Raw genomic sequence first — 24,929 nt, 5'->3', positions numbered from 1 at the left:
AACAGAACTTTCTATGGCTTTACCATCAGCCTCTGCTGTAGGTGGAGCTGAGCCAGAGGCTAGAGAGCAGTCATGAACAGTTCCACTGAGATCTCTCACTCTCCTGTGCTCCATTCAAACTGCATCTTCCCCACTGTATAACATACAGTATAAAATATCTCCCCTTAGCATAAAATGCATGTGGTTCGTTTTTAAGGATGTAGCCACACAGAGAAGGGAGTTATCCTCTCCAAAGGCAAAGGGAAAATGTTAGGCAGGCCCCACAAAAATAAAAAATAAATAAATAATAAAAATCTGCATATGAAACACTCAAATTTCAAAATCAATAAAACTTTTAGATCTATGGGCTAATTACTTAACATGGACATACACACACATATACAAGGGCATGTGTGTGTGTGTGTGTACACGGCTAAACTGCTTTAGAGGTAAGGTGAATGTTGTCACTTCCAAATGACATATCCAGTTTACATAGAGAACTCCAAGGTCCTGGATCCATTTCATAGACACAGTATCTTTTATCAGTAAGTTAAAGAGAAAAGTTGCTTATAAATGTGATCATAGTTTCTATAAACACAGTGGCAGGGCCATGGGTGTAGCTCCGTGGTACACCTTAGCAATTTTGCGAGCTAAACGCTAGTAATCCTGAGTAATCCTAATGGTGGACACAAATGAATTTGAAATTATAAGAAGAAGTCAAATTCTCTGGAACTTCTGGTCCTAATCAATCACTGGAGATCAGTGGCATCATTGATGCCTTTGATCACAGATCCTCTTTCAAGCTGGGATGGGCTGCATTGATCCTCACTGGCGCAGAGAAAGGAGAAACACCTAGGAGTAAAACCCACTGTGAAACCCAAGAAGTCCTCAGCATCCCTTCCCCTCCTTCAGGACAGACAGAAAGGACATTCCAGGGCTGCCCTACCCAAACAATGGAGCTCCCTCATTAAATCCAAGCCTAATTCCCTCTCAGAGTGCTTTAAGTGAGGAGGGATGACAAGCTACTTTTCTTTCAAAGAGCCTAGGTTATGAACCCTCGGGCTTCATCTTCTTAACCAATAACACACCTAACGAGGACTCCCCCCCCCATCATCCCAAACCCTCACATGAAAAGGACATCCTATAGAAATGTGTTTTGCCATTTCCCCATCTCAAAGCATTTAATATATAATGCAGAACTTCTAATTTCCACTTAAAGATTTACTTCATGAAAACAGTGCTATTTTTTAAATCACTTTGGCTGTATTTTAAGTTTTTTACTTAGTGAGTTGTTTAAGAATTCTACATAGGTCAAAAAAAAAGAGTTCTTGAGTATAATATTGGTTTATACAAATTCAATACTCGAGCTGCCATCCAAATGTCACCTCCAAAATGCTTACTTAGGATATAAAAAGTTAAAGTGACCCTTACTACGTCAGGCCCACTCTTGTTTGTCCTCTCACCCTTGTTTGCGATACAGTCTAATTGAGCTTCAGGAACTAGGGGAACGTAGTTTATTAGCTCCCTCATCAGGTGATCAATGATTTCATTAATAAGACAGATAACGAAACTGTCATATCATCGGCACTGTTATGAAAGATGAGCCTAGCTTCCTGCTCCATTTTCCAAGGTCTAGGGTTCTCTGTGGCAGCTCTGAGTCCATTCAATATTTTCCAACGACAGAGAAAAGTGAAAATCCATTTTGAAACCAATTTCAATTAGGATCCAGAAGCTGTTATCACAGATGTCGCAGAATGGGCCCGTAAGTGGAAATGTCGCCTATCCATTCTGAAATGAAACCTTATCAGGAGCTACAAAGATGGCTGGGGACAGCCTATCTGTAAATTACTTTTCGTCCTGTGTTAACTCAGCCTTAGCTCTGTCACATGGAATTCTTTCTATCCACTAGTAATAATCTAGTGACTAAGTAGACATAGCACCCCAACAAAGTCGGGCAGGGCTGCCCTTTTAAACATGGGTACAAATGCACACGCACTTAGGCCTGCAGGCCTGCAAAACAATAGCCATGCTTTCGCTGGTAGAATTCAAAGTTTATTATGGGAAATAAAAGAAGCCCATCTCCACCCATTGCATTCCTAGTGATTTTTCAATCGCAAACTCCAAGGCTCCGTTATTTCATTAAAGCAGCACCCAAGTCAGGAGGCTTTTCTCTGGCATCTCTCAGTCTCCTTTTAGCAAATTATCCCATGACGGCGGATTTATTCAGTCAAAGACCTCGGACTTTGAGAGGCAACAAAAGAATCAAGAGACTTTCTGGTCCACCTGCCTGGCGAATGATGAGGCAGGGAAAAGTCTCCCCCAGAGAAACCAATCAAACCATTGTGTGGCACAGTCAGACCTTTTCAGCTGTCAAGCCGCGGAGCCGAGAGATGAAAAGAACAGGGATGGAGCTACCATTTACAGAACCATGTGGGAATGGTCTCCGAAGATTTCATAATTAGGATGGAACTCAACTTTCTACAGCTTGAAGGGGAAAAAGAAGAAAGAAGAAAGAGACCAAGAAGAGGAAAAAGTCAAAGAAAGGGTGGGGGAGTGCAGATAGGAAAAAAATGCAGTTTTTGGAATAACTTTATATAAGAATTTTTCTTCCTGAGATGAAGTCCTATCTATAAAAGCAAAGGAGAAAAAGAAGCTTCCAGAAATAAAAAGGGGTAGTGGAGGAGGAAGAAAGAAAGGGAGAAACTGCCCTACTGACTTTGCAAAGGTTCTCTTACTTTTCCTCTAGGTTGTAGGTGTGGTAAATATTAAGAATAATTTTCTCATGCAAATAATTGAAAGTAACAAAAACAACAACATAAAGTCTTTGTCAGTACGGTTGTTTGTAGTTTTCAACATAAAATGCAATGCTAAATGGGCCCAAAATACTACCTTGCCTGTGCTCTCAAAAAAAATAAAATAAAATAAAGCCAACAGGTACTAGGAAGTATATTTCTCAACAGTTCGCAGTAGCTTCTTAGTTCTGCTCTAATTAAATGTAAAAAAAATAATAATTAAAGAGAAAAGAACAAGAGTCAATTTTACACACAGGCCTAAAAGTTAGATTTTGTAAAAACATGAAAGAAACACAATTTCCAGCAACTATTGCAGTTTTCACACTGCCTATCACTGCCAGTGACGTCACCAAATGCACTGATTAGGAAGCTGACTTTATAGCTCAAATATGTGCTCAAATTTCGGGGAGGGGCACACTAGTCTACTTTGACTGTGGTCGTGGTTAAATGACCTGGATTTGTCCAAAGTCATGGAAAGATCACCACGAAGAGTGATTTTTACTTCTTGAGAATGTAGGGAATAAGTGTGAGCAGAGCAGGCACATTTGGAAGTACATCTGTGCACATAATGAGATTCTGCAGCACCAACCGGCCTCCTGCAAGCTCCTTGGAAATGGAACTGCCCCTGCCTGGGTGCAGGTTAAGACTGGTGGGAGGCGGGAGGCCACCAGCCACCTCCCAGAGGGAGTTTTCCTCCCACAAGTGGCCTCCTGCCCTTTGAGCTTCCACTATTTGGTGGCTGTTTCTGATTCTGACCAGAGTGTTTCTAAAATATGAAATGCCCACACCACTTAATCGCAGCAATCACAGGCAACCCAGAGATCTTCCGAGAGCAGGCACATGCTGTGCTCTTTATCCCACCAAGGTGCCAGATCTGAGAAAATGGGAGCACTATCTGCTGTGGATCAACCTGAGCATCTACAAGTTGCTCCTTAAGAAGGAATCTAACACTGGGATTCAAAGGGGAAGAACTTGTTAATGCAGCACCTCAGTCAAAATTAGATTCCATCCAATAGTCTCACTGAGTATTTACAAATGACCATCTGATTCACTAAACCTTGGGCAACATCAAGACCTTGAAGTACCATTCCCTGGTCTTGGACACTGACCTCCTAGTTTAGGACCCCATGATCACACGTCTAGAATTTATGCAGAAACTACTGAGCTATTCTCCAAATCAGATTAAAGTTTAGTCATTCATAGATTGCTAACAAATGATACTATATTACTATATTGAAAGGATAAATCCTGCCAAGTGATATCCAGTCAGTTACTACCAATGGAAATATTTGTGTCCCTGCTGTGTCAGTCAGGAACCAGGTTGCCCTAGTCCAAGATCCCATAACACTTTTCTGACAAGGCTTAAATTCAAACTTTGGCTTTTAGCTACACATCAATATTAAGTGTTCTGCTCTAAGGTCTGGCAGGCCTATGCAAATGACTTCCCAGTATTAATCCCCATCTGTTGAGGTCTTGAAGCCCACAAACACTGTGCTAGGGCAAGGTGTGGATGTCACCAAATGCACTGATTAGGAAGCTGACTTTACAGCTCAAATACGTATTCAAATTTTGGGGCGAGGGAGAGGACATTATTCTGCCTTGACTGTGGTCAAGGTTAAATGACCTGGATTTGTCCAAAGTCATGGAAAGATCACCATAAAGAGTAACTTTTATCTCCTGAGAACGTTAGTTGAGAACTGGCAAGGTAGATAAATGAGGTGCTATTCTACAGAAGTTGAATGAAAATTTAAAATTAAGAGTTAAGAGAAAGAAGAAGACTACAAACATGGAGCACAGGATCTAGGGCAATGGTAGTATTCTATAGGTACCGCAATGGTGGATACATGTCAAAACCTACTGTTTTGCTTAAGTGTATGACCTTTCCTGTAATCACCCAGCCTTACAACCTCTCAGCCACCTTTGATTCTCTCCCTCCCTCATGCTCCTGTGAACTCCAATGCAAACTACAGATTTGGATTAAAGTACCATTTCTAATAGGCAGTGCATAATGCAAAATATTAGTAAGAAGAGAAAGGGGGACTTGCTGTTCAAGTTTTCTATGAACCTAAAATGATTCTAACAAGATTTATTAATTAAAACTATAATGATCAAGAAATAAAAACTTAAAAAATAAGTAATAATTCAATTTCCAAAATATTTGAGAAACTGAGGACATACATTTGAGAAGAGCTGACAGCAAACATATGGTGATATTAGCAAAATGCTCAGTCTGTGGAGAAGTATATGAGCAAAGCAAAGAGCCCTTGCATTTAATCAATGAGCAGAGCAGAGTCAGGCTGGCGTCAGATTTTAGAAGATATCTACACATTAAGTGAATGGCTCTGGGCTTCATCCTGTAGGCAGCTGTGAGTCACTGAAGATTCCAGAACGGGGACTTTAACAGCAAGCATCACACACTGTTAACCTAGCAGGACCAAGTGTCAAGCATGAGAAACTCAAGGTGATGAGCAGAAAGCCACTGGAATTGTCATGGCATGGTGGGCTGCGGGAGAGTATGGGTGGATGACCAGAAGGAAACTTAACAGGAACATAAGCCTGGAAGGGAGTCAGAAGGTGACAGTGAGGTTTCAAGCTTGGATGACTGCAGTAAAAACAATGCACTTAACCAAAAAGGGAAGCTCAGGGATAGATAAGTGGGTTTGAAGCCCAAGACAGCGTGCTTAAGAGAGGATAAATCATCACTAGGTAGGTGGGTTTGGGGAAAAACAAGTTCTTCAAGTAGAATAAATAAAATGTAATTAATACGCACTAGCCACACTGCAAGCAGACATAACATTCAAAAAGGGGTGCCTCACCCCAGAAAACAAAGGGAAAAATGGACACAAGCATGTTAAGAAACCTAAATAAATTTTCTTTAAAAATGATGTTCTCATAAAACCATTATCTTCCCTCTGTTCAGAAAGAGGCTAAAAACCTTGGTTTCCTTTTTACTTTGTTTATCCATCCTTCTCAAGATGAGCAGGCTTGGGTAGATCTGCGATTGACAAAACATCTTGGATACAGCAAGTTCATCACTACTTTTGTCAAACATTTTCCTTTTCATCTGAAAACCTGGGCAAGTGAGGTGGCTCAACGGGTAGATAAGGCACTTGCTGCCAAGCCTGATGAACTGAGTTTAATCCCTGGGGCCAGCATGATGGAAGGAGAGAACGTCTCCAGATAAGTCCTGGAAAAGCAGATGTAATTATTGCCTTGTTAAGTAAATGAGGACATCAAGACACTAAGAGACTTAATCACCCACTCATATAACTAGTACTTGGCATCACCAAAACTCAACCCAAGCTTTCAGATCCAAAACCCTGCAATTCCTCATTAGAACCCTATAATGTAAAGTGCAGTGCACTCGAAAGACCCTCCCACCCATCTTACATGTGCCAAGAAACTGGAAAGCAAAGAAAGGTAAAGAAATATAAAACTCAAAACCTAAGGTCTATCTGGAGTAAATTACCCACCTACTTCTAAGCAGACACTTAACACTGATAAAAGGTCAGGGTGATAGGAGTGTCGGCTGGGGAGCAACAGTGAACGTCAATTCAAGCTTTCAACAGAAGTAGAAGCCATCTCAATCCTAGTGGCAAAGCCAATGGATATCACACACATTAATACTATGTACTCCTAGTCACAAGTCCAGTGAACGTCACATACTTTAACAGGCATGTACTGGACAGTTAAAAAAGCACGAACCTCAAAAGACTTTTAAGCAAATGGGAAAAAAAAGCACAGAGAATGGCCTATCAATCTATCAGTTTTGGTTTCCCACCTCATTACAATTGGATGAATTTCTGCTTTCTGTCAACCTATAAAAAAATAGCTCAGTAATTACCAAAACCTCAAAACCACAGCCCGTATCATTTATGATAAGTTTACCACCCTCCTTCTTGAGACATGGTCTCACTATGTAACCCGGCTGGCCCGAAACTCACTATGTAAACCATGCTGGCCTCTAACTCACAAAGATGTGCCTACCCCTACTCCTGAGTGCGGAAATTAAAGGTGGGTGCTACCATAGTTTCTTGAAGCAGAGTAGCAGACTAATAAGATCTATCAAGGGAAAACAGAAAAAAACCTCATGGGCCAAAAATGAAGCAAAACATTTCAAATTAAATATTCAAGTCACACAGAAAAGTTTTATAGGCTAATTAGAACATGTAAAGTAGAAAAAAATGTGTATTTAAAACTCATTACTTAGAAAACACAATGTGTAGCTTAGCAAGTGAGGAATCATGCCAAAGCAGAGACATGAAAGCATTGACCTACAGTCTACCTTATTAGCAGACTTGGACATTCTCAAGTCAATATGGGGCCTAATATCTAAATGTACACTCATATATATGAAAGCCATCCTGTGAGATGTCAAGTGTGATCTCTTAAACCACAACTGTACTTTAAAAAAAAAGAATCAGAAAACCAAACACCATCTCCTGGGTCATTTCCAGTCCATGAAGAACACTTCATGCTGAAGGCTGAAGCACACACACAGAAAGCTCTGTGCACGGTGTGGTTCCTACATGAAGACCAGTGGAGGCTTCTCATGCACATGTGGACCCTCAAATGCTGCAGAGATCAGGTTTGACCTGGTTCTCTCCCCTAAGCAAGATTTAGAGCCATTCTCCACTCATGTGATTTTCAATTTCAGCCTCATGTAGCAAATGTTTATTTACAATGCTATTCAAGGTTTCTGAGCCATGCATTTTGGCTGTGTGTCTGTGTGTGTTTAAACGAAATTCTAGGAGCAGATACTCAACTGAGAAAAGCAAGAAAACAGACCTGTAAGGACAGGCAGTGGAATGTGCGTGGTTTGGCTGGGATGTTCACAATCAAGAACAAATTATACCACATAATGGCTGGAAAAGTTAATTAAGTCAATTTAACAAATAACTTCACCAGTAACAAAACTTTTTTTGTTTATTTACTTTTAATCAAGAAATGGGAGGAATTGAAAATACACACTTTACATTCATTTGGTTCATACATATCTGAACTAAATCCTTTAACTGCCCGGTTACTAGCTCAGTGTCAGAGCAATTGTAAAGAAAGCATAAGCAACTGGAAATAGGCACAATCACGGTGCTCCTACTGTGGCATCTCAGCTTCTGTGAATGACCTCAGTGTGGGTACCCAAGCACTTTGAGACTCTGCAGGGAAATGGGTAGGGGGAAGGACACACTGATGAGTAGACAGACAACAGGCACAACATTGCCTGATACAGTCCTCACACAAGGAGGTCACATCTCTGCACGGCTACCTGACAAAAGCTCTAACCCAAGCAGCACAGGACTAAAGTCTGCACACTCATCTGCACAAGGTAGAGCTGGAAGGGAAGGAAGCTTATTTTCCTGCAATCATCTGGCGAGTGGAAATCCATGTTTTAGAAATAACATTTCTGTTTTATCCTTTTGTTTCACCGGAGCTTTCTATTATCCCCCAAAGGAGAAGCAGTGAATTCCTTAGAACAGGAATACTGGAAAACGACTCTGGGACAGATCTCACTCAGACATGTGCCCCGCAAACGTGACCAATGAGTATTTACTTCTATGTGGGACAGGACGTAAGCGCGTTTAGACAGGTTGTGGGCCTCAAGGGCACAGATTGATCAGGTTAGGAAGGCAGAAGTGCGTGTGCCTTAGCAAACAGATCTGCGATTATGCCAAGTACAGTACTGGCATTGACTGTCCTTCCTCTGACTAGTTTTGTCTCTAGGCCTCCAGACCACCACTGGGCTCACGTTACTAATGTTCCAGTCACCTTGGACATGGTTATGAGGGGAACCTGTGGTCAAAGACACTAAGCAGCAATGGAGAACCCCCAGAGGATGTCTCAGTGTGGGAGCAAGATCACAGAGGCAACAGCATCTTCCCCACAAAAGAGACTACTGGGGAAACTCTGCTGGGAACTCGAAGACAGGACAGTGGCTTCTAACCCTCCACGTGGTGTATTGACACCCTCCGCCAACCTGCACTGGCTTTGCACCCAGAAATACCCACATGTTCTTCTAAATACTCACATCCTCACTCACATGATGGTGTTTCATGAAGCTTAATAGAGACCGTGTTTATTCTTACACAGTTAGTATTAAAAACACCAAATGAGCAGCACTTTATATGCTACTTCTACTCATAAAAAAATGAGTCTCATTTTTAAAAAAAACTCCAGAAAAATAAAGAAATCAAGATAGCATGTCTTTAAGTACAAAGTGCTTTCTGTAACACTCGAAAACAAGAGACAAATATTCTGACTCTAATAAATAAGCTTCAGTCCTGGGTTTAAAAGCCACCAATAAATAAATAAACAAACAAACAAATAAAAAATAAAAAGAAATACAGATAAATTTTCACAGCCATACAAGTAAAGTGAATCCATTATTTTAACCTAGACATAAATACACTCTCCCCAGAGATCAATGGAAACCTGGCCTGCAAGACAGACCACCAGCTACCTCCCTCTGGCTATGTCACAGTTCACAGCTACGTGAAGACCCTGATCAAAGGCTGTAGAGCTGAAGCCAAGCTGGGCACACATGGATGGGCACAGATCAGCACCATCTCCTCAGGAATACCTGTCCTCAGAGTTGAAGGTTCTGGGCTGTAGTGAGCTTCTAAATCATGCTCACTCTTCAGCTGCATATTTAAAACAATAGTAAGTCAGCCGGGCAGTTGTGTCGCATGCCTTAACTCCCAGCATTCAGGAAGCAGAGGCAGGCAGATCTCTGTGAGTTCGAGACCAGCTTGGTCTACAGAGTGAGTTCCAGTATAGTCAGGGCTACAAAGAGAAAACTTGTCTTGAAAAGACAAAAATAAATAAATAGATAGATAGATAGATAGATAGATAGATAGATAGATAGATAGATAGATAGATAAGATAGATTAGATAGATAGATAGATAGATAGATAGATAGATGACAGACAGACATACAAACAGACACTCAACCTAGTAAAATGTTCTTGGAATATACAAATTATAAAACCACAAAAGAGGAGACAGAAGGGTGGTCAGGCAGATCAGTGAGCTGGGTCATGCAGAACCAGTACTAGGAGACTGGCCAATGTACTCTTCCTAAGGGCACACAGAAAAGCAGAGTATGATCCAAGGAGAGCAGGAATGACAAAAGCTACAAAAACAAGGACATGAATTGCCTACCTTGTGAGAAAGCCTGGAAAGAAAGAGAATTCACCGCAAACCTTCTGCCTGATTTTCCCCCTTGGGGGATGCTGGATTTTATGTTCAGTGCCCATGTTTGAACTGAAATGCCTCTCAATAGTTTGCTTAAAATGTAAAAAGTAAATGGTGACTCTACTATCTCTGTAAACAGTTAGTTAAATACATTAAATTTACAGAAACCAAGAACAAAGTTCATGGTCCTTAAGGTTGTTAAAAGTCCTTTCCAGTAGCCAACTTTAAATTCGTCTGGGAGAGCTCCTATGATAAACTAACAATCTCTGCTCTAGTGTGACTAGCATGGACTTTCCAAGTCAAATGGAAAGCATTTTTGAATTCTCACCAGACGAATCAAGATGGTTTCAAAAATGCCAAAACAAGAACTTCTTTTAATATACAACCTATCACAATTTGTATCCCAAATTACACTCTGAAGAGAACGAGCAGCCTGCCCGCCTCAACCACCACCCTCTGGTCCATTTGCTGCCTTAAGCTCACATAGAACAATCACTGGTCCAGCTGTGGATGCTCAGTTTGGGGGATGAGAGAACACAGCAAGGCCTGTGGCTTGCCTGCTGGGAACTGTGGGGCCACTCACCATTCGAAGTGGTACTGGAGGCCACGGCCTTCTCACTGACATCTGTCCTTGTGGAGCACTTCCCGATGGCATTCTCAGCTTTCTTTCTCTCAGTGGTCGTGGAGCTGTGGGACTGGGCCTCCATAATGTCTTCTCATTACTTCAGCTTGTTTCTCAAAGGAATGCCTAGAAAACACCACAATGCCATCAAGTTCCCAAAATGGCAGTACAAGAAGGGAACCTTTATTCGAAAGCCCTCTGCATCTTCAGTCTGAGAAAAAGCTAAAGGTTTAGCAAAACCTTGATGACTTTTTTCCAAAGGTTTTTCTGGCAAAAAAAAAAAAAAAATCCTTTGTAGTTTTATTAAGAAGCCAGTTCAAGTCGCATGCAGTTGAGTTTTCCTATTTCCTAATGGTCCCAGCCTTTGGTGTTTGCAAAGGAAAAGAGAGGTGCTCACAATATACGCTTTTCCTCAGCTCCTTCTGAGCATGTGCTGTCAAACGATCTAGAGTAGTGGTTCTCAACCCTCCTAACCTGCAACCCTTTAGCAGTTCCTCATGTTATGCTGACCCCAACCATAAAATTACTTTCATAACTGTAATATTGCTACTGTTATGAATCGTAATATAAATATTTTTGGAAGCAGAGGGTTGCAACCCACAGGTTGAGAACTGCTGATGTAAATTTCAATTTTCAACTGTCTACAGTTTAAAGCCCAAGTGTCACGTTACTCTTAGGTCGTGTCTGCACACCTCTCTTCAGGCGGTCAGTCGCCTTTATAGGAAGGGACATAAGAGAACTTCCAAGTCAGAAGAAAGTTTGCAGCTGCTAATTAGGGTTTTTAAAGAGCACCTAGCAACCCTCCCCAGAGTTCGCAGCAGAGCAGACTGTTATTTCTGCTTCTTCCACGAAAACTCCTGAATTGCAAGGTGCTTCTTAACCTAAAAACATCCAGGCAAACTGTGCTCTTTAAGTTTTCTTAGAACGAAAACAATCTGGTGGTGGTAGTGCACATCTTTAATCCCAGCACTTAAGAGGCAGAGGCAGGCAGATCTCTGTAAGTTCGAGACCAGAATAGTCTACAAAGTGATTTCCAGGACAGCTAGGACTGTTACAGAGAGAAATCCTGTCTCAAAGCACCCCCCCTCCAAAAATGAAAATATTAATTTGTTCGGCTTAACTTCTGAAACAAAGGTAACAAGACAATATCTCTCCACCCCACAACAAAAAGCCAAAAGGTGAGGAGAGTGAAGGCTGGGATCACTCACAAAATATGAAAACTCATCTACCGGCCAAGTCAGTTCATCTGTCTTTCATCGGCTTCATCCATGAGAGCCCCAACTAATCATTCATCAACGTTCACGCTAGCACATTCTTTTCTACAGTCACGTTCCAGAACTACAAAGAATACGAAGATGGGAAGTCCACTCTCAGGCATGCCTTCTTCAAGCTCTCTGGACGGCAACAGCCGTGGAGGCAACTCTTCTGTCTCGTCACCTGCTTATTTTCCACACACAGCAAGCACCGCGATGCTTGCTCCACCAAAACAGTGGTTAGTGAAATTAAACAAACAGCTTTTTAACTGACAAAAGTCAAGCCACCAGAGGGTACACGCTTAGTCAGCTTTAACTCAGGTTTCTAAGGGAGCTGTAAGTTCTTTACTGTACACCATATCCCCCTTAACCTGGAACTCAAGTCATTCAATGATGGCTTCAGAACCAAAGGTGGTACACACAACACTGGGGCACCAGTTCTGGTAACTTCCATCTTTTCCAAGAATATTTATTATAATTCCCTCTAAAACACACAAGTGTTTTATAGACTAAAAAAGGGGGAAAAAAAGACGGACTTATCAACCGTAAGACCCACTCTGAATTGAGAAGTATATTCGGAGAACACAATGAAAAACAAGACCAAAACAGCAAGGGACTGAATAGCAATTAAGGGGCTACCTAAGGATGCCCCAGGAGCTGTCCAGCGTCATCATGGGCAACCTGCACTCAGTCTCTGTTGACAGAATCCAACAGAAGTGCTCTGTTGCTTTTGTTCTGGAGAGAAAACCAAATAGCAAAGACCTTCTTTCTAAAAAACACCCTTTAGCACAGAAGTATACACTTAATTTCCAAGAGATCACAAACCCTCCAAAGCTTTTCCACAATCCTGGACAAAAACCTCTGAAGAGAAATTTTCTATAGTTGCTTGTACCTCTTTAAACAAAAAAACAAACTAACAAAGAAACTCAGAATAAAGGGCCAGAGATGGTTCAGTGCATCAAGGACCTGCTTCAAGCCCAACAATCTGAGTTTGGTCTCTGGATGGAAGGAGATAACCAACATCCCCTAGTCATTCTCTGATCTCCAAATGCTCAGTCACATTACAAACAAACAAACACACAAACAAAACCCCCACAACCTCAGAATAGTTCTAATTCTCTCTCGGGACTAATTTGTTTATTTGTTTAAGGTCCGGTCTCGATACACAGTCCAGACTGGACTCAAACTTCCAACGCTCCTTCCTCAACCTCTCCCCTCAGATTAATCCTCAGATTACAGAACTGCACCACAACACCCAGCTTTAAATATCATCTTTGAAGTCTATCACACAGTTGGGAGAATGGCACCCAACTTCAATTCCATCACTTAGGAGGCAGAGGCAGGAGAGTTTCTGTGAGTTCCAGGTCAGCCTGGTCTACAAATACAGTTCTACGTCATCTGGGGCTACAAAGTAACACATTGTCTCCAAAAAATAACAAAACAAAGATCAAGTATACTGAGAGATAAATTGAACCCCATCCTCAACACCTACTCCAAAAGTTTTCCTGAGTAGTAATTGTTAGTACCAGCCATCAGTCCCCACATTGCTACAGGCTTGCTAAAAGTTTCCCTGAGTAGTAACCATTAGTACCAGCCATCAGCCCCCACATTGCTACAGGTTTGCTGAGAGATCTGATGCTCGAGTCCTATTTATGGCACAATGCATTTGTCATGAAGAACAGCACTTGAGAGCCTGTAACTGAAGGAGCGATGATTGTCAAGCTCACTACAGATTCCAAGCAACTGCTCAGCACATTTGTTTTTGTCCAGTGCTATGTAACCACGAGAGGACTTCACCAAAATCTGTCTTAACCACAGAATGAATGGAGTGTATTCCAGAACACTGAATTCACAGCCTAGGAACGCCTATCCCAGCTCCAACTGTGATGATAAAGAACTGTGTGTAGAAAAGAAGAAGCCTTTGCTGAACATACATCTCCCCACTCCAGACTGGAAGCCTCATGCAGAGAAGGCGTCTATCATCCCAACAACTAATCCACATAGAAATGTTTACTGGATAAATAAAAGCTCATCGGAAACTCCATGGCTTCTAAATCTGCTGTGTCTTGAACTGTAAATATCCTTGAGCTAGCTATATATGCTGTCTTCTATACTAAATGCTTCACTGAAAACTGACAAATTATATAAAAGCTAAACATTTTACCAGGAATCCCAAATCAAAGCTACCAACTTTTTGGCCACTTCAGACAAGATAACTACTTCCTCCAAAACGTACACAGTTTTATTAGCTGAATCTGGGGGAGCATACTAAGTTTAAAACACAGAAATGAAACAAAACACACACAGGGACCAGAGCATCCCATCCAGAGATGAGGTTTTCAGGAAGAACAAACAAGTCACCAAGGTTGCTTGGTGAACCTGGATTCTATGTGGTTGTTGGGTACCCCTCAAGGCAAAGAACTGCATTTTTAAAAAAGCATAACCCTCCCGGAACTCATCACAGGAGAGAAGAGCTCAGGGGCCAAGAGGCACCGCCTGAAAGCTACTAATTAATGGTCTTGGAGAATACTAATTCCTATCCGTTTGAAATAGATTTCTTAAAAACTAGGCCCTTGGTAACTTAAAGAGTCTACCTCTTCTTCTATTTTGACAACTTATTTTTGGATCTCATTAATTAGCAACTAATTATTTAAGTGTAGTCAATGCTTGGTGCAGGGCTATAACATGGCAACTTGCCAAGGCAGACATATGCTTCCTGTATAGCACCATGAATTATATCAGCTTATTTTACTGATAAAAACACAATTTTATCCTTGTCACAAAGAAGAAGCTTTAAAACCAGGGATGCCCACCCCCCCATCTAACTGTTGAAAGGGTGACGGCTTCTCCCCTTCAGGGTGGCTCTTTCATAGGACACCAGGGATCTGGAAACACAGACCAGAGTTGACCCCTGCTGGAATGCTAAGTCCTGGCAGGTTGAAGCATCATCCTATTGCTCCCCTTAGAGCCTGGAGTAACTGAAGAATCAAGGAGGGTGGGAATTAATTTCGATTCACTTCAAATCCTTTCCTCTGTAGAACACATGCCACTATTTTTCAGATATGAATGAAATCAAGACTTTCCTCCTGAGGCCGTCTCCCTGTTTACAACTGGCCTGTCCCCTTCAGTCTTTCCCCCTGACACATTGCAATCAGGAATGCAGGCAAACCACTTAACTTTCTGTGCTTTGTGTGTGTGTGTGGGGGGGGGGGGTGATTCTGAGTTCTAGCGAAAGAGGTAGGGGCAACCAGTGCCTGTAAGTAGCATTGGCTTTCTAAGATCTTAAGTTTCACAGGTGAGAGAGAGAGAGAGAGAGAGAGAGAGAGAGAGAGAGAGAGAGAGAGAGAGAGAGAGAGAGAGAGAGACTCCTTCCTGGAGGCAAAACAACCAAGGCCCTTTTTCATTCAACTATTTCAACCCTTAGGTAGTTTCCCAGGTCCCCAAATCTGGAGCACAATCAATCTCAGACCCTATCTTAAGGCTACCCCTCTCCTTACTTGCAGTTTGCCTACAGGAACTAACTTCCTGCATGAGCTAGGACCACCACTTGGAGTGCATGTGCACTCTAAAAGTGAAGGGGGTAGAGGCAACATTTAACAAGTTGGAGAATTTTGGAGGGGAGGAGTCCACAACGTTTTCAAAGCACTTTCACACAAATGCTTCAAGCCCTCGGAGAGTCACCATCAGGGAGGACGGGTCTGCCTCCCAGTGACTGATGTCTTCAGAGAGACAGGCCCATTTACTATGGGAATCCCTTTGCGCAGGGCTGTGGTTGAACCCCTTCCTTAGCTGCCGTAAACAGATGTAAGAGCTCTGGATGGTCAAGCCAGACACACAAACTCACTCTCTCAAGAAGCCCTGCAAGCTCCACCTTAATCACCACAGAAGCTTCCTGTAAAGATGGCTTTTAAAACCCAATTCTTAAACCTACATGGACCAGCCACTCCCCTGGCAGGTCTCTGCAGTAATACCTCCAAACCATAGGTATTCAGAAATCCTTTCTAATCTGAACACTAACATCTGCAAAAGAAAGCACCGGTGCTAACTCAAGCAGAAGTTTAAAGTGACAACTGAGCATCCTATCACCCAGGGAGGGATGGAGCTGCCGCAGTCACAGGCCTGCAGCCCCCTGGGTGAACACAAGCATCCCACCAACACCTAGTTCCTTAATCCACTTGGTCTTACTGTTACCTGAACTTTGGCAACAACTCTGCTGTTTCTTTCTCTTCTTTTTCTCTTAAATGCATTTAAAGATTTGAAACAACTAAAGCTCAAGACCGGATTGGTGACAACCTGATCAGTTTCTCATAGATTAGAACAGGTACAGGCCCTCTTAAGAGACCAGAAAGAGAAGTCCCTCCAGAAAACAGAGAGAGGCTATGAGCAGCACCAAGTGCAGGCCTGTGTGAGAAATTACAAGAATCTGCTGCTCCAGGGGGGTCAGGCTTTTATCCACACCTGCATGTACACTGTTAAGCTGAATGGTCTCCTCATACGTTAACGTTTCAAAACTCCACAGTGAGCCAGGCTGAGAAGGGATTTGGAAGGCAGTCTTCCACTTCATTACCGAAGAGTGATGGTTCTCTCATCCTCTACTACTAGGGCATCATGGAGGAAGCAACCATTTAGGGGAAAAAATCCTATTTAATATTTATACCTTCCTGATGCTATTAAACAACCCATTTCCTAAAGAAAATAATTCCTTCAGAGAAGAGGAGGAGAATTTTTTCTTAACATGAAGACAAAGCTAATGCTGATTTTCAAAACTTTTCATCGATTTTGTAAGTGAAAACTAGTCTTGAGGTTCAGGGAACAAAACACGGAGAAGGCAGCCCATCTCGAGCAAGCACACATGGAAAAGAAACGTAAGCGCTCTGTAATGTGCTTGAGGTTTTCTCCCGTTCAAACGTCTTTCTGAACTTAAAATCAATTAGTTATGCATAACCTCTGTGACATACCAACACTTCCCAAGAAGTCTCAGCTTTCACCTCCTTCCCATCTCTACTGCCTTCCTTCCTGCAGACAAGGAAGCCCAACTTCATAAGTTCTTAATGCAATCTTCATTAATGTTTAACTACAGTATTTTTTAATATACAATTGTTTCACCTTTATAGGATTACTCTTCCCAAGGTCAAGAGAACAGAAAACCTCATCTGTGAATAAGAAAGCTGAAATCCATCCAAGCTGCCCTTTGGGGAAACCAAGGGATCCACAAGCCAGCTGTCTATTATTTCCAGTCTTCCTTCCTTCCATGTCTGATGTTCTCATTGGAGATAAGCAGTGTTTTGACAGACATCCCAAAATTGAATCGATCTAAGAGGGAAATCATTGCCTGGATTTGGTGAATTTGGTTTTCATAAATTAACTACATCGAAACTTTTTAGAGATTTATATATTTAAGCCAGGTAGTGGTGGCGGCACATGCCTTTAGTCTCAGCATGCAGGAGTCAGAGGCAGGTGGATCTCTGTGAGTTCAAGACAAGCCTGGTCTACAGAGCTAGTTCCAGAAGACCCAAGGCTACACAAAGAAATTTATATATTTAACTACAGTCCCTGAACAGACTATTCAACAAGAAAGAAATTGTTATTCCATTTAAAAATCACAAAGTGACATTTTTCCTGCCTTTGCTGGTGTCAATATAAGAGATCACAAGCTCCTGCCTCAGCTGCCAGAGGAATTTTATAATATTTGAGGGGAGCATGAGATCTCTATTTAGTACTCATTACCCTTCTCAGTCCCACACAGCTCTTTACACACCAGACTCCTGTGCTTTGGTCAGGCTCTTCAGGGATACAGCAGATGCCATTAAAGAAGCAGCAGCAATGGGAAGCAAACTGGCACCCAAATTTTCTGTGCATTAGCTGGATCCAGACCTTCCCTCCCAGAGAACCCTAGATCTGAATGCCTATATCAGTCTATTAATAAGTTCGCATAAACAATCTTCCCACTACATCCATATACATCAGAAAACCCTGAGTACTTTACTGAGGATTTTAAGAATTAAGAATGTCTGCATAGTAGCAGGGAAGAAAAAAAAAACACTTCTATTCTCATAAAACTTATATAATTTACTGATCCTAGAATTCTCTATCTTCATAATAAAGATTAAAGAGACAGGCTGCATGGTCTACAAGTAATAATTGACTCTCTTGTTGTCATGGTCTGAAACAGGTTATCATACTGTAGGCCCGGCAGTGTAGAATGGACTATGAAAACCAGGCTCACCCGACACTTTTGACAATCCTCCTGTTTCAGCCTTCCAAGTGTTAGCACTACAGGCATAAGCTACCACACCAGGCCAACAACCGGCTATTAAATCACACAAATGAGACCGATATTTAGGTATTAAAATCAGTCACAGGTAAGCTAAAGATACTCAGCTTGTTTTCATTCAATACTACTCTCCTAATTTTTAAAGTTTTGCTAGTCAAATCTGAACTTCCATTTTAAAAGCCACACTTTCCAACTTTACGGATTTTCAAATGTAGAGCCTACTTTACAACAATTCATTAGCCAAGGGCCACTTATCCTGTAAACATTCTTTCTCAAACAACATTTTCCAACTGACTCCTTCTTCACCTTTTATATAGACCAGACTGTCAACCTAGCCTGCACCCACTGATCCACACACCCTCAATGAGACGCTATGCTGTGGAATTCTATTGGAGCGTTCACAGCTCAAAGAGTGGGCCTTGTCCTGACGTAGCATGCTCTGATCCACAGGGCTAGCCAGTGGACTCCAGGTTCCCAGACATCTCAAGACATTCTGACTTCAGTTCAAAGCTGCTGGATAAGGCTTCTCCACACACTAATACGTCTTGGACTGAATTATTCTTCTAAAAAAATAGCACAAAATGTAATCAGTAACAGGGCTTAACTGCCTCATTCACTCATTAATAAAATTTGAACATATCTTTCATCTAATTGGTGAGTTTTCCATCTTTTTTTTAAAAAAAATGACTGTAACATAAAACACTCTGGAGTCCTGTTATACATTTTATGCAATCTTTGAAAAAAAAAACCTCTCTTTCAAAATAAGCAAATACATTTCACATTTGAAGTTATTTTAACAGCGACTTATGTATTGCACTTCTCCCTTCCTGCTGAACTAATAGAACAGAAAAAGTACACAGATACACAAATATGTTGTGTATAGTTACTGCTATGCCACCCCCCCCCAAAGCAAATCAAAGCCCCTCTAACTGTTTCAGGCCTGCGACCAATCCAATTTACTTCAGGTACAATTTAAATGTATAGTGCATGCCACAACAAACCCGTGGTAGGATGCCAACAGAGTCCTTAAGAAAGTTTTCCTCTAAATCTCTGGAAAGGAGCTTTGAAAGAAAGCAAGGATTACAGTCAGCCAGGAGGGAGGGAGGCGACTTACCTCAAACCAGCCAAGCGGAAATCAGAGCAGTAATTCTCCAAGTCGACAGAGTACACTTTCAAAGCTGTAATAGTGTGAAGAAGTGCGGGGCAGCATGGCCTGAAGGCAGCACTAATACACTGATGACTAATGGCTAGGCTAGGGCAGACAATGAATTTGGGGCTTGAAAACGAACAGAAACCATGCAGTACTTTGACAAATGGGCTTTCACGATTTCATTCATTGAATAACCTTTAAACACAAAATTGGCTTGGGTTCTCTCGGGAATGACATGACACGCTGCTGGACAATGATGTAAGTATTTTCTTTTTTAATTATGACTAGTACACAAAACGCTAGCGCACCATATAAGAGGATATGGCTTACAGATACCACTGAGGCAGACATGGAACTCAATACAGTATTGCCTTTCAGGAGGGGGCCTCAATGTCCCCGTGCCACCTTATTAACTATGTAATGGCTTTTTCATTCAGTTTCTTTAGAAAGCCATAGATTTTCTGAGACATTTTGTTGGGTTGAAATATACACAACCAGAACAAGAAACACTTTCAGGTGAAACGAGCACACACACACACACACGCACGCGCGCACGCACGTGTGCGCACCACAGTGGCAGCTGAGAAACATGCACAAAACTACTGTGCACTTAGTATTTCAAATGGAAAAAGTCCACGTCTCAGGGGCTAGGCAGAGGGAAAGTGTAAGACAATGGAGACAACACAGCAAGTTTGCAAACAAATGAACTCACAGAGACACCGCACACATAGCTTCTTTCCAGCAGCCCTCCTCCCTCTTCCTGACATAATTAGCTTTTCAGTTTAAAAATAATAAATTTGGCCTTTTTTTAAAAGAGAGAATGAAATATGGAAAGAGTCTCTAAATTAACAGGGACCACTTACTTCAGACAGCATAGCCTTCAGCAGGCCCTAAAAACTTAAGAAAAGGATCCTAAGACAGGAAGCTTAGTGAGCTCATAAAACCAGTGCTGGAGCCAGGAACACATAGCATATTTAATCTGCAAACTGTGAGAGTCCACAGTGACTTCAGCAAGATCTGAGGCATGCCCTCAAGGTTTGCTGGGATCTGGGATTAGGGGGCTGATAAGAACCTCCACTGCCCATGGACATGTTTTTCTTCTGCAGTTAAACACAAATGCATGGAGACATTTGACTGCTGCTTGGCGTTACTGCTCAAGTTCTATAAAAGCTTTGCAGCCCCTTTTGCTGTCAATATATCAAAGTTGAAAAAAAAATCATCAAAGTGTGAAATTTCATTTAAAGTCTTCACCAGTCTACAGCTCTATTTCACAGGCCCATCAAATAAAAGTAAAGATGAAAAATACCCTGAAAAGTAGTGGGAAAAGTTTGCAGCAGCACTCGGCCTGCTGTTGTTTATTGTCTGCCTTTATTTGCTTTGAAAGTAGAACAGATCAGTTTCCACGCAGGAATACGCCAACTCGAAGCGAGGGGCAGCGGATTCTCCCCAGGCTTCAATGAGAAGACAGCCTGAAATCATTTTAGAGAATCTTTTGTTTAACAGATACATATATGTATTTGTCCTGTAGCCATTTCAGCAACTTGATTGCTTCTCAATATAAAAGTTGGCAGAAAATTCCCTGAATCTCCCAAAACAAATCAGACCAAGCTCAGAATATGAGTGCCAGAAGAATGAAAACCCCCTTGAAAGAACTCCTCAGCTAGGGCTTTACAACGATTGCAGGAAAAAAAAAAAAAAGAGAGAGAGAGAAGTCTGACTTTTAAGATAATCTACTATAGTCTAAAAGCATTAACATTCCATGACTAAGGTTCTCTGGAGCATTTCATGACTCACGGATTCACTTCTTCGAGACTGGTCTTCCTTAGAGCATTACTGTCTCAATGTAAGTGAATGCACACAACAACAATGGTCGTGAACATGCTTCTTTTCATAAGCTTCCAAACTGTCCTCAGAAAGCGGGGAGGGGAAGGCAGCAAGCAGCATGCCTCACACAAGACTCTGTTCTAAATGGCTAAGCTCAGAGGAAGTCTGCAACTCTTCCAGCGCGCAGGTAATTAAGAAAACTTCACCGGCTTCTTAACAAAGGACAGTCCAACTTTTGGGCTCCGTAATCCAATTGTTAAATTAACAATTCTTTCATTAAGTTTAAGTATTGGAATAACTCAAAAGAGCCATTTTTCGTCAGTGTTTGCTGAATTTTCTAACTTTTGTCTGTGGTCCTTCCTTGGCAAATTAGACTCACAATAAAAATGGTAGGTAGACCAGAGTTCAATCAAGGAGTACCAGGCATGTAAAAAGCAAGGGGAATTGGTGGGCATACGAGCTAACCCTGCCAGTCTATTAGAAATAAACCAATCTATATCTTTTAAAGTGTTTCTGCCTGTGTGAAATTTCACTAGACACCTCTCACATTGAACTTATTCATGCATCTGAAACCAAAAGCTTCCCTGGGCTGACTTTAAGAATTTCATACCCTGAAAGGATCTCCCCTTAGGCGGAGGGTTTCTAATTAAATAGCTTTTAGTGTAAAATAAACTCTCTGCTCTGTATAAATATGCAATTTCAGCTCATTTAAATGTTATTTCATGTTTGTTTTAAGGTCTGACTATAATCTCGCTGGCCACAGAGCTTGTGGACCAGATTGTTAAGGCCAATATTTCCTAAGATAAACAAATTCTGTAGACACTCTGCACGGTTTACATTGTTAAAACCAACCAGCACCGCTTTCCTGTATCCTCTCAAATGAAATACTGCTCTGCCTTAGAAAAATGAAGTGATTCTGAGGTTATTTCACTATTTTAAAACATAGCATTTTCCTGCTTCAAAATAATCTTGACACATGTAATTAAGAAACTGTCAGACTATTATTAATTTTTAATTTAAAACCCAAATGAAATAATTACGGGAATCAATCAATAAGGCACCTATTCAAATTACTGAGCAATTACATAAATACTCAAAATTAATACTTTAGGCCAGTTCCTGAAGAATTCAGCCTATAACTCGTGAAGACATCAAACAGCACAAGCTTGTGACATGAGGAGAATGCAGGAAGGGTTTCCCCTTAAACAGACTAAAATGAGATGATTTCAGATGGCAGGGCACAGCCTCCCTTCCCCCAGCCGTGCCCAATGCTCTCAAGCTGCAACTGTTTTTCTAGAAGTTATTTCCACCAGACACATATTTCAGGAATCTTAAAAAGAAAAGAAGGAGGAGGAGGAGGAGGAGGAGGAGGAGGAGGAGGAGGAGGAGGAGGAGGAGGAGGAGGAGAAGGAGAAGGAGGAGAAGAAGAAGAAGAAGAAGAAGAAGAAGAAGAAGAAGAAGAAGAAGAAGAAGAAGAAGAAGAAGAAGAAGAAGAAGAAGAAGAAGAAGAAAAAGAAATGATAGCCTCACCCAAGTTCTGCACAAAATCATTTAGAGAAAAAGGGGGCTAATAACTTGAATATTCAGCAGTGCACGTACTGGGCTGTGGAAAGCTGTAATTGAGGAGAAGGGGAGGAAAAGAAGGGCACGGGGCGTTTTTTGGAGCTAATAATACCAGCAGGGCTAATGGCTCTGCCCCTGTATTTGCACAGCGGCCGGCCCTCCATACCTCGAACTAAAGGGTTCTTTTACTTGAGGACGACAGTTCATCATTTCAAACTGAAGTGGCAGCTGGAAAATGTGGAACAGCTGGCACAGAGCTGGGAGAAAATGTTTTACATAAATATATGTACATATAAACTGGCAAAGGGCCACGAGCAATGTACCCGAGGCCAGAATCTATCTCGCAGTCTACAACCAAGTTGGGGTTGGGGGGGGGGGATGTAAACGCGGAGCAGCAAATTTCCCTAAAGTGGCCTTTACACACAGCTAAGGAAGACTAGGGGATGGCGTGGTACTCAAAAAGGTGCACTCCGGGACACAGGCACAAAGTTCACAGAAGGATACCAAGTTCACCGAAGGATAGTAAGCACAGGCCAGGCCGAGTGTGAGGGCATGTGGCCATCTGCTGAAAAGTCGCTTCACCAGCATTTCAAGTTTAGAATCAATATTAAGTCCACATCCTCAGGCCCCGTTGCAACTCCAGAAACTAAGTGTCCCAAGCACAGTAGAGTGATCTATACCCAACTCTTCTCTGTGCAAATCCGGCCTCCTAAGTGACCGCCGCCAAGGGGCCACGGCTACTTTTCTTTCTTTCTCTTTTCTTTCGTTCTGCCCTACCTCTGGAAAGGAACAGACAGAATTCCAAATCGCCCACAGATGGTACAACTTTCACTTTTCCTCTCCCACCGCGGAGGCGCGCCCTCCATCCGCTCACCCCGCACCCCCACCCCCAGAAGTGAAGGCGGGACCCGGGCGAGGCGGGCAGCGGCTGCCCCGCGCATCCCCAGGCGGTGCGCGCCGGCGGAGCTGCGGATCGTCGCGGCGCGAGGACCAGCCGCAGCTCCGGGCGGCCCCAGCTCCTGGAGGCCCCAGCTCCGAGCAGCCCTTGGCGAGGAGTAGGCGCGGGCTCCGCCGCCTCAAACTTGGTCCGCGCGCCCTGGGGCCGGAGGACTGCAGTCCATCCCGGGAGCGCAGAGTCCGGATCCGAGAGCGCGGGAAGGCGCGAACGCACGGATGCTGCTCCGACGCCGCGCGGCGGCTCGACAGGGCGGGCTGCGGAGCCCGCAAAACAAAGAACTTTCGGGCGGGACGTACCTGCGGCTGTGGCTGTCAGGTCCCAAATCCACAGACCCGCGCCGGCGAAGCGGCGGGTGGCTCGGGCTACCGTGGATGACCTGACTGGTCGCAGTGTGCGGCCGCGGCGGGCATGGTGGAGTGCGGACGGGCGGCGGGGCGAGCGGGCGCGGCGGGGAGCGGCGGACGGGCGGGCAAGTGTGCGGGCGCCGGCGGCGCGGCCCGGTCCGCTCCCTCCCGCCGCTGCAGCCCGCGCATCAGTTTCAGGGATCCTGTAATCTGATCCCTCTGAGTCACCGGCCCAGAGTGACAGTTCTGATTTGGTTCAAGCGCGGGTGGGAGGAGAAAGAGAAAAGAAAGGAGCCCCCCGACCGTCAAGTCGACTTTCAGCGACGAGGGCCCGTCCAGGCCGAACAGCCGGCTTGCAAAAGTTGAGCTCCGCTGTGCGCGGCCTTCGCGCTCCCCTCGGCGCGCTCCGGCGCTCCTCCTCCTCCCCGCCCTCCTTCCCCAAGTTTTCACAGATGTGGCCAGACTCTCCACTCTTTCCCCGCTCCTTCTTCCCTCGCGCGCCCCACCCCCGCCCGTCCCTCTAATTTCCGCCACTCCGGGGAGCGCTGGGGACGCGCCCAGCAGCGGGACGTTGCCTCCGCTGCAGGGGGCGAAGTTGGGGGAAAAAAAACTTGGGAGTGCTGCTCGCCTTACTTTGCTTTCCCGCTCCTTCCAGGCCGCGCCCGGAGGGGTCCCACTCGGCGCGCGGATCCCAGTGCGCTGCGCTGCGGGCGCCACTGAAGCCGCGCGTCGGGCCGGGCAGGGCTGGCGCGGGCAGCCGGGAGCCACGCGCTCCACCGCCTCCGCCCCTCCCGGGTCCTCACACAGACACATCCAGGCCTGCTCCTCCTCTTCCCCCTCCTTGACCCCGCGCCCGCGCGGCGCGCCAGGCCCCACCCACCCGGCTGGAGGAAGGGGCCCGCGGGTGATGTCACCCGAGCCCTCCGGGCCTGCGCTCCCGCGCAGCCGAGAAGCCGGGGATCGCGCGCTGCCCGGCGCT

General features: G+C 43.6%; 1 protein-coding gene across 1 annotated transcript in view; it reads right to left on the bottom strand.

The window, feature by feature from the left end:
- The window catches only part of Gli3 (GLI family zinc finger 3), a 265,892-nt gene extending 241,771 nt beyond the window's left edge, over positions 1–24,121 (bottom strand). The window contains exons 1-2 of the mRNA XM_057787815.1: positions 23,903–24,121; positions 10,546–10,710 (exon numbers count right to left, since the gene is read on the bottom strand). Coding sequence (XP_057643798.1) covers positions 10,546–10,669 — 124 coding nt within the window. The 5' untranslated portion in view covers positions 10,670–10,710; positions 23,903–24,121. The remainder of the gene's footprint in view (positions 1–10,545; positions 10,711–23,902) is intronic.
- Positions 24,122–24,929: the final 808 nt, after the last annotated feature.

The sequence above is a fragment of the Chionomys nivalis genome, chromosome 13, assembly GCF_950005125.1.
Source record: "Chionomys nivalis chromosome 13, mChiNiv1.1, whole genome shotgun sequence".
NCBI classification, from domain to species: domain Eukaryota; kingdom Metazoa; phylum Chordata; class Mammalia; order Rodentia; family Cricetidae; genus Chionomys; species Chionomys nivalis.
The sequence above is the reverse complement of the archived record's forward strand: the minus strand, read 5'-3'. Positions and strand labels throughout refer to the sequence as shown.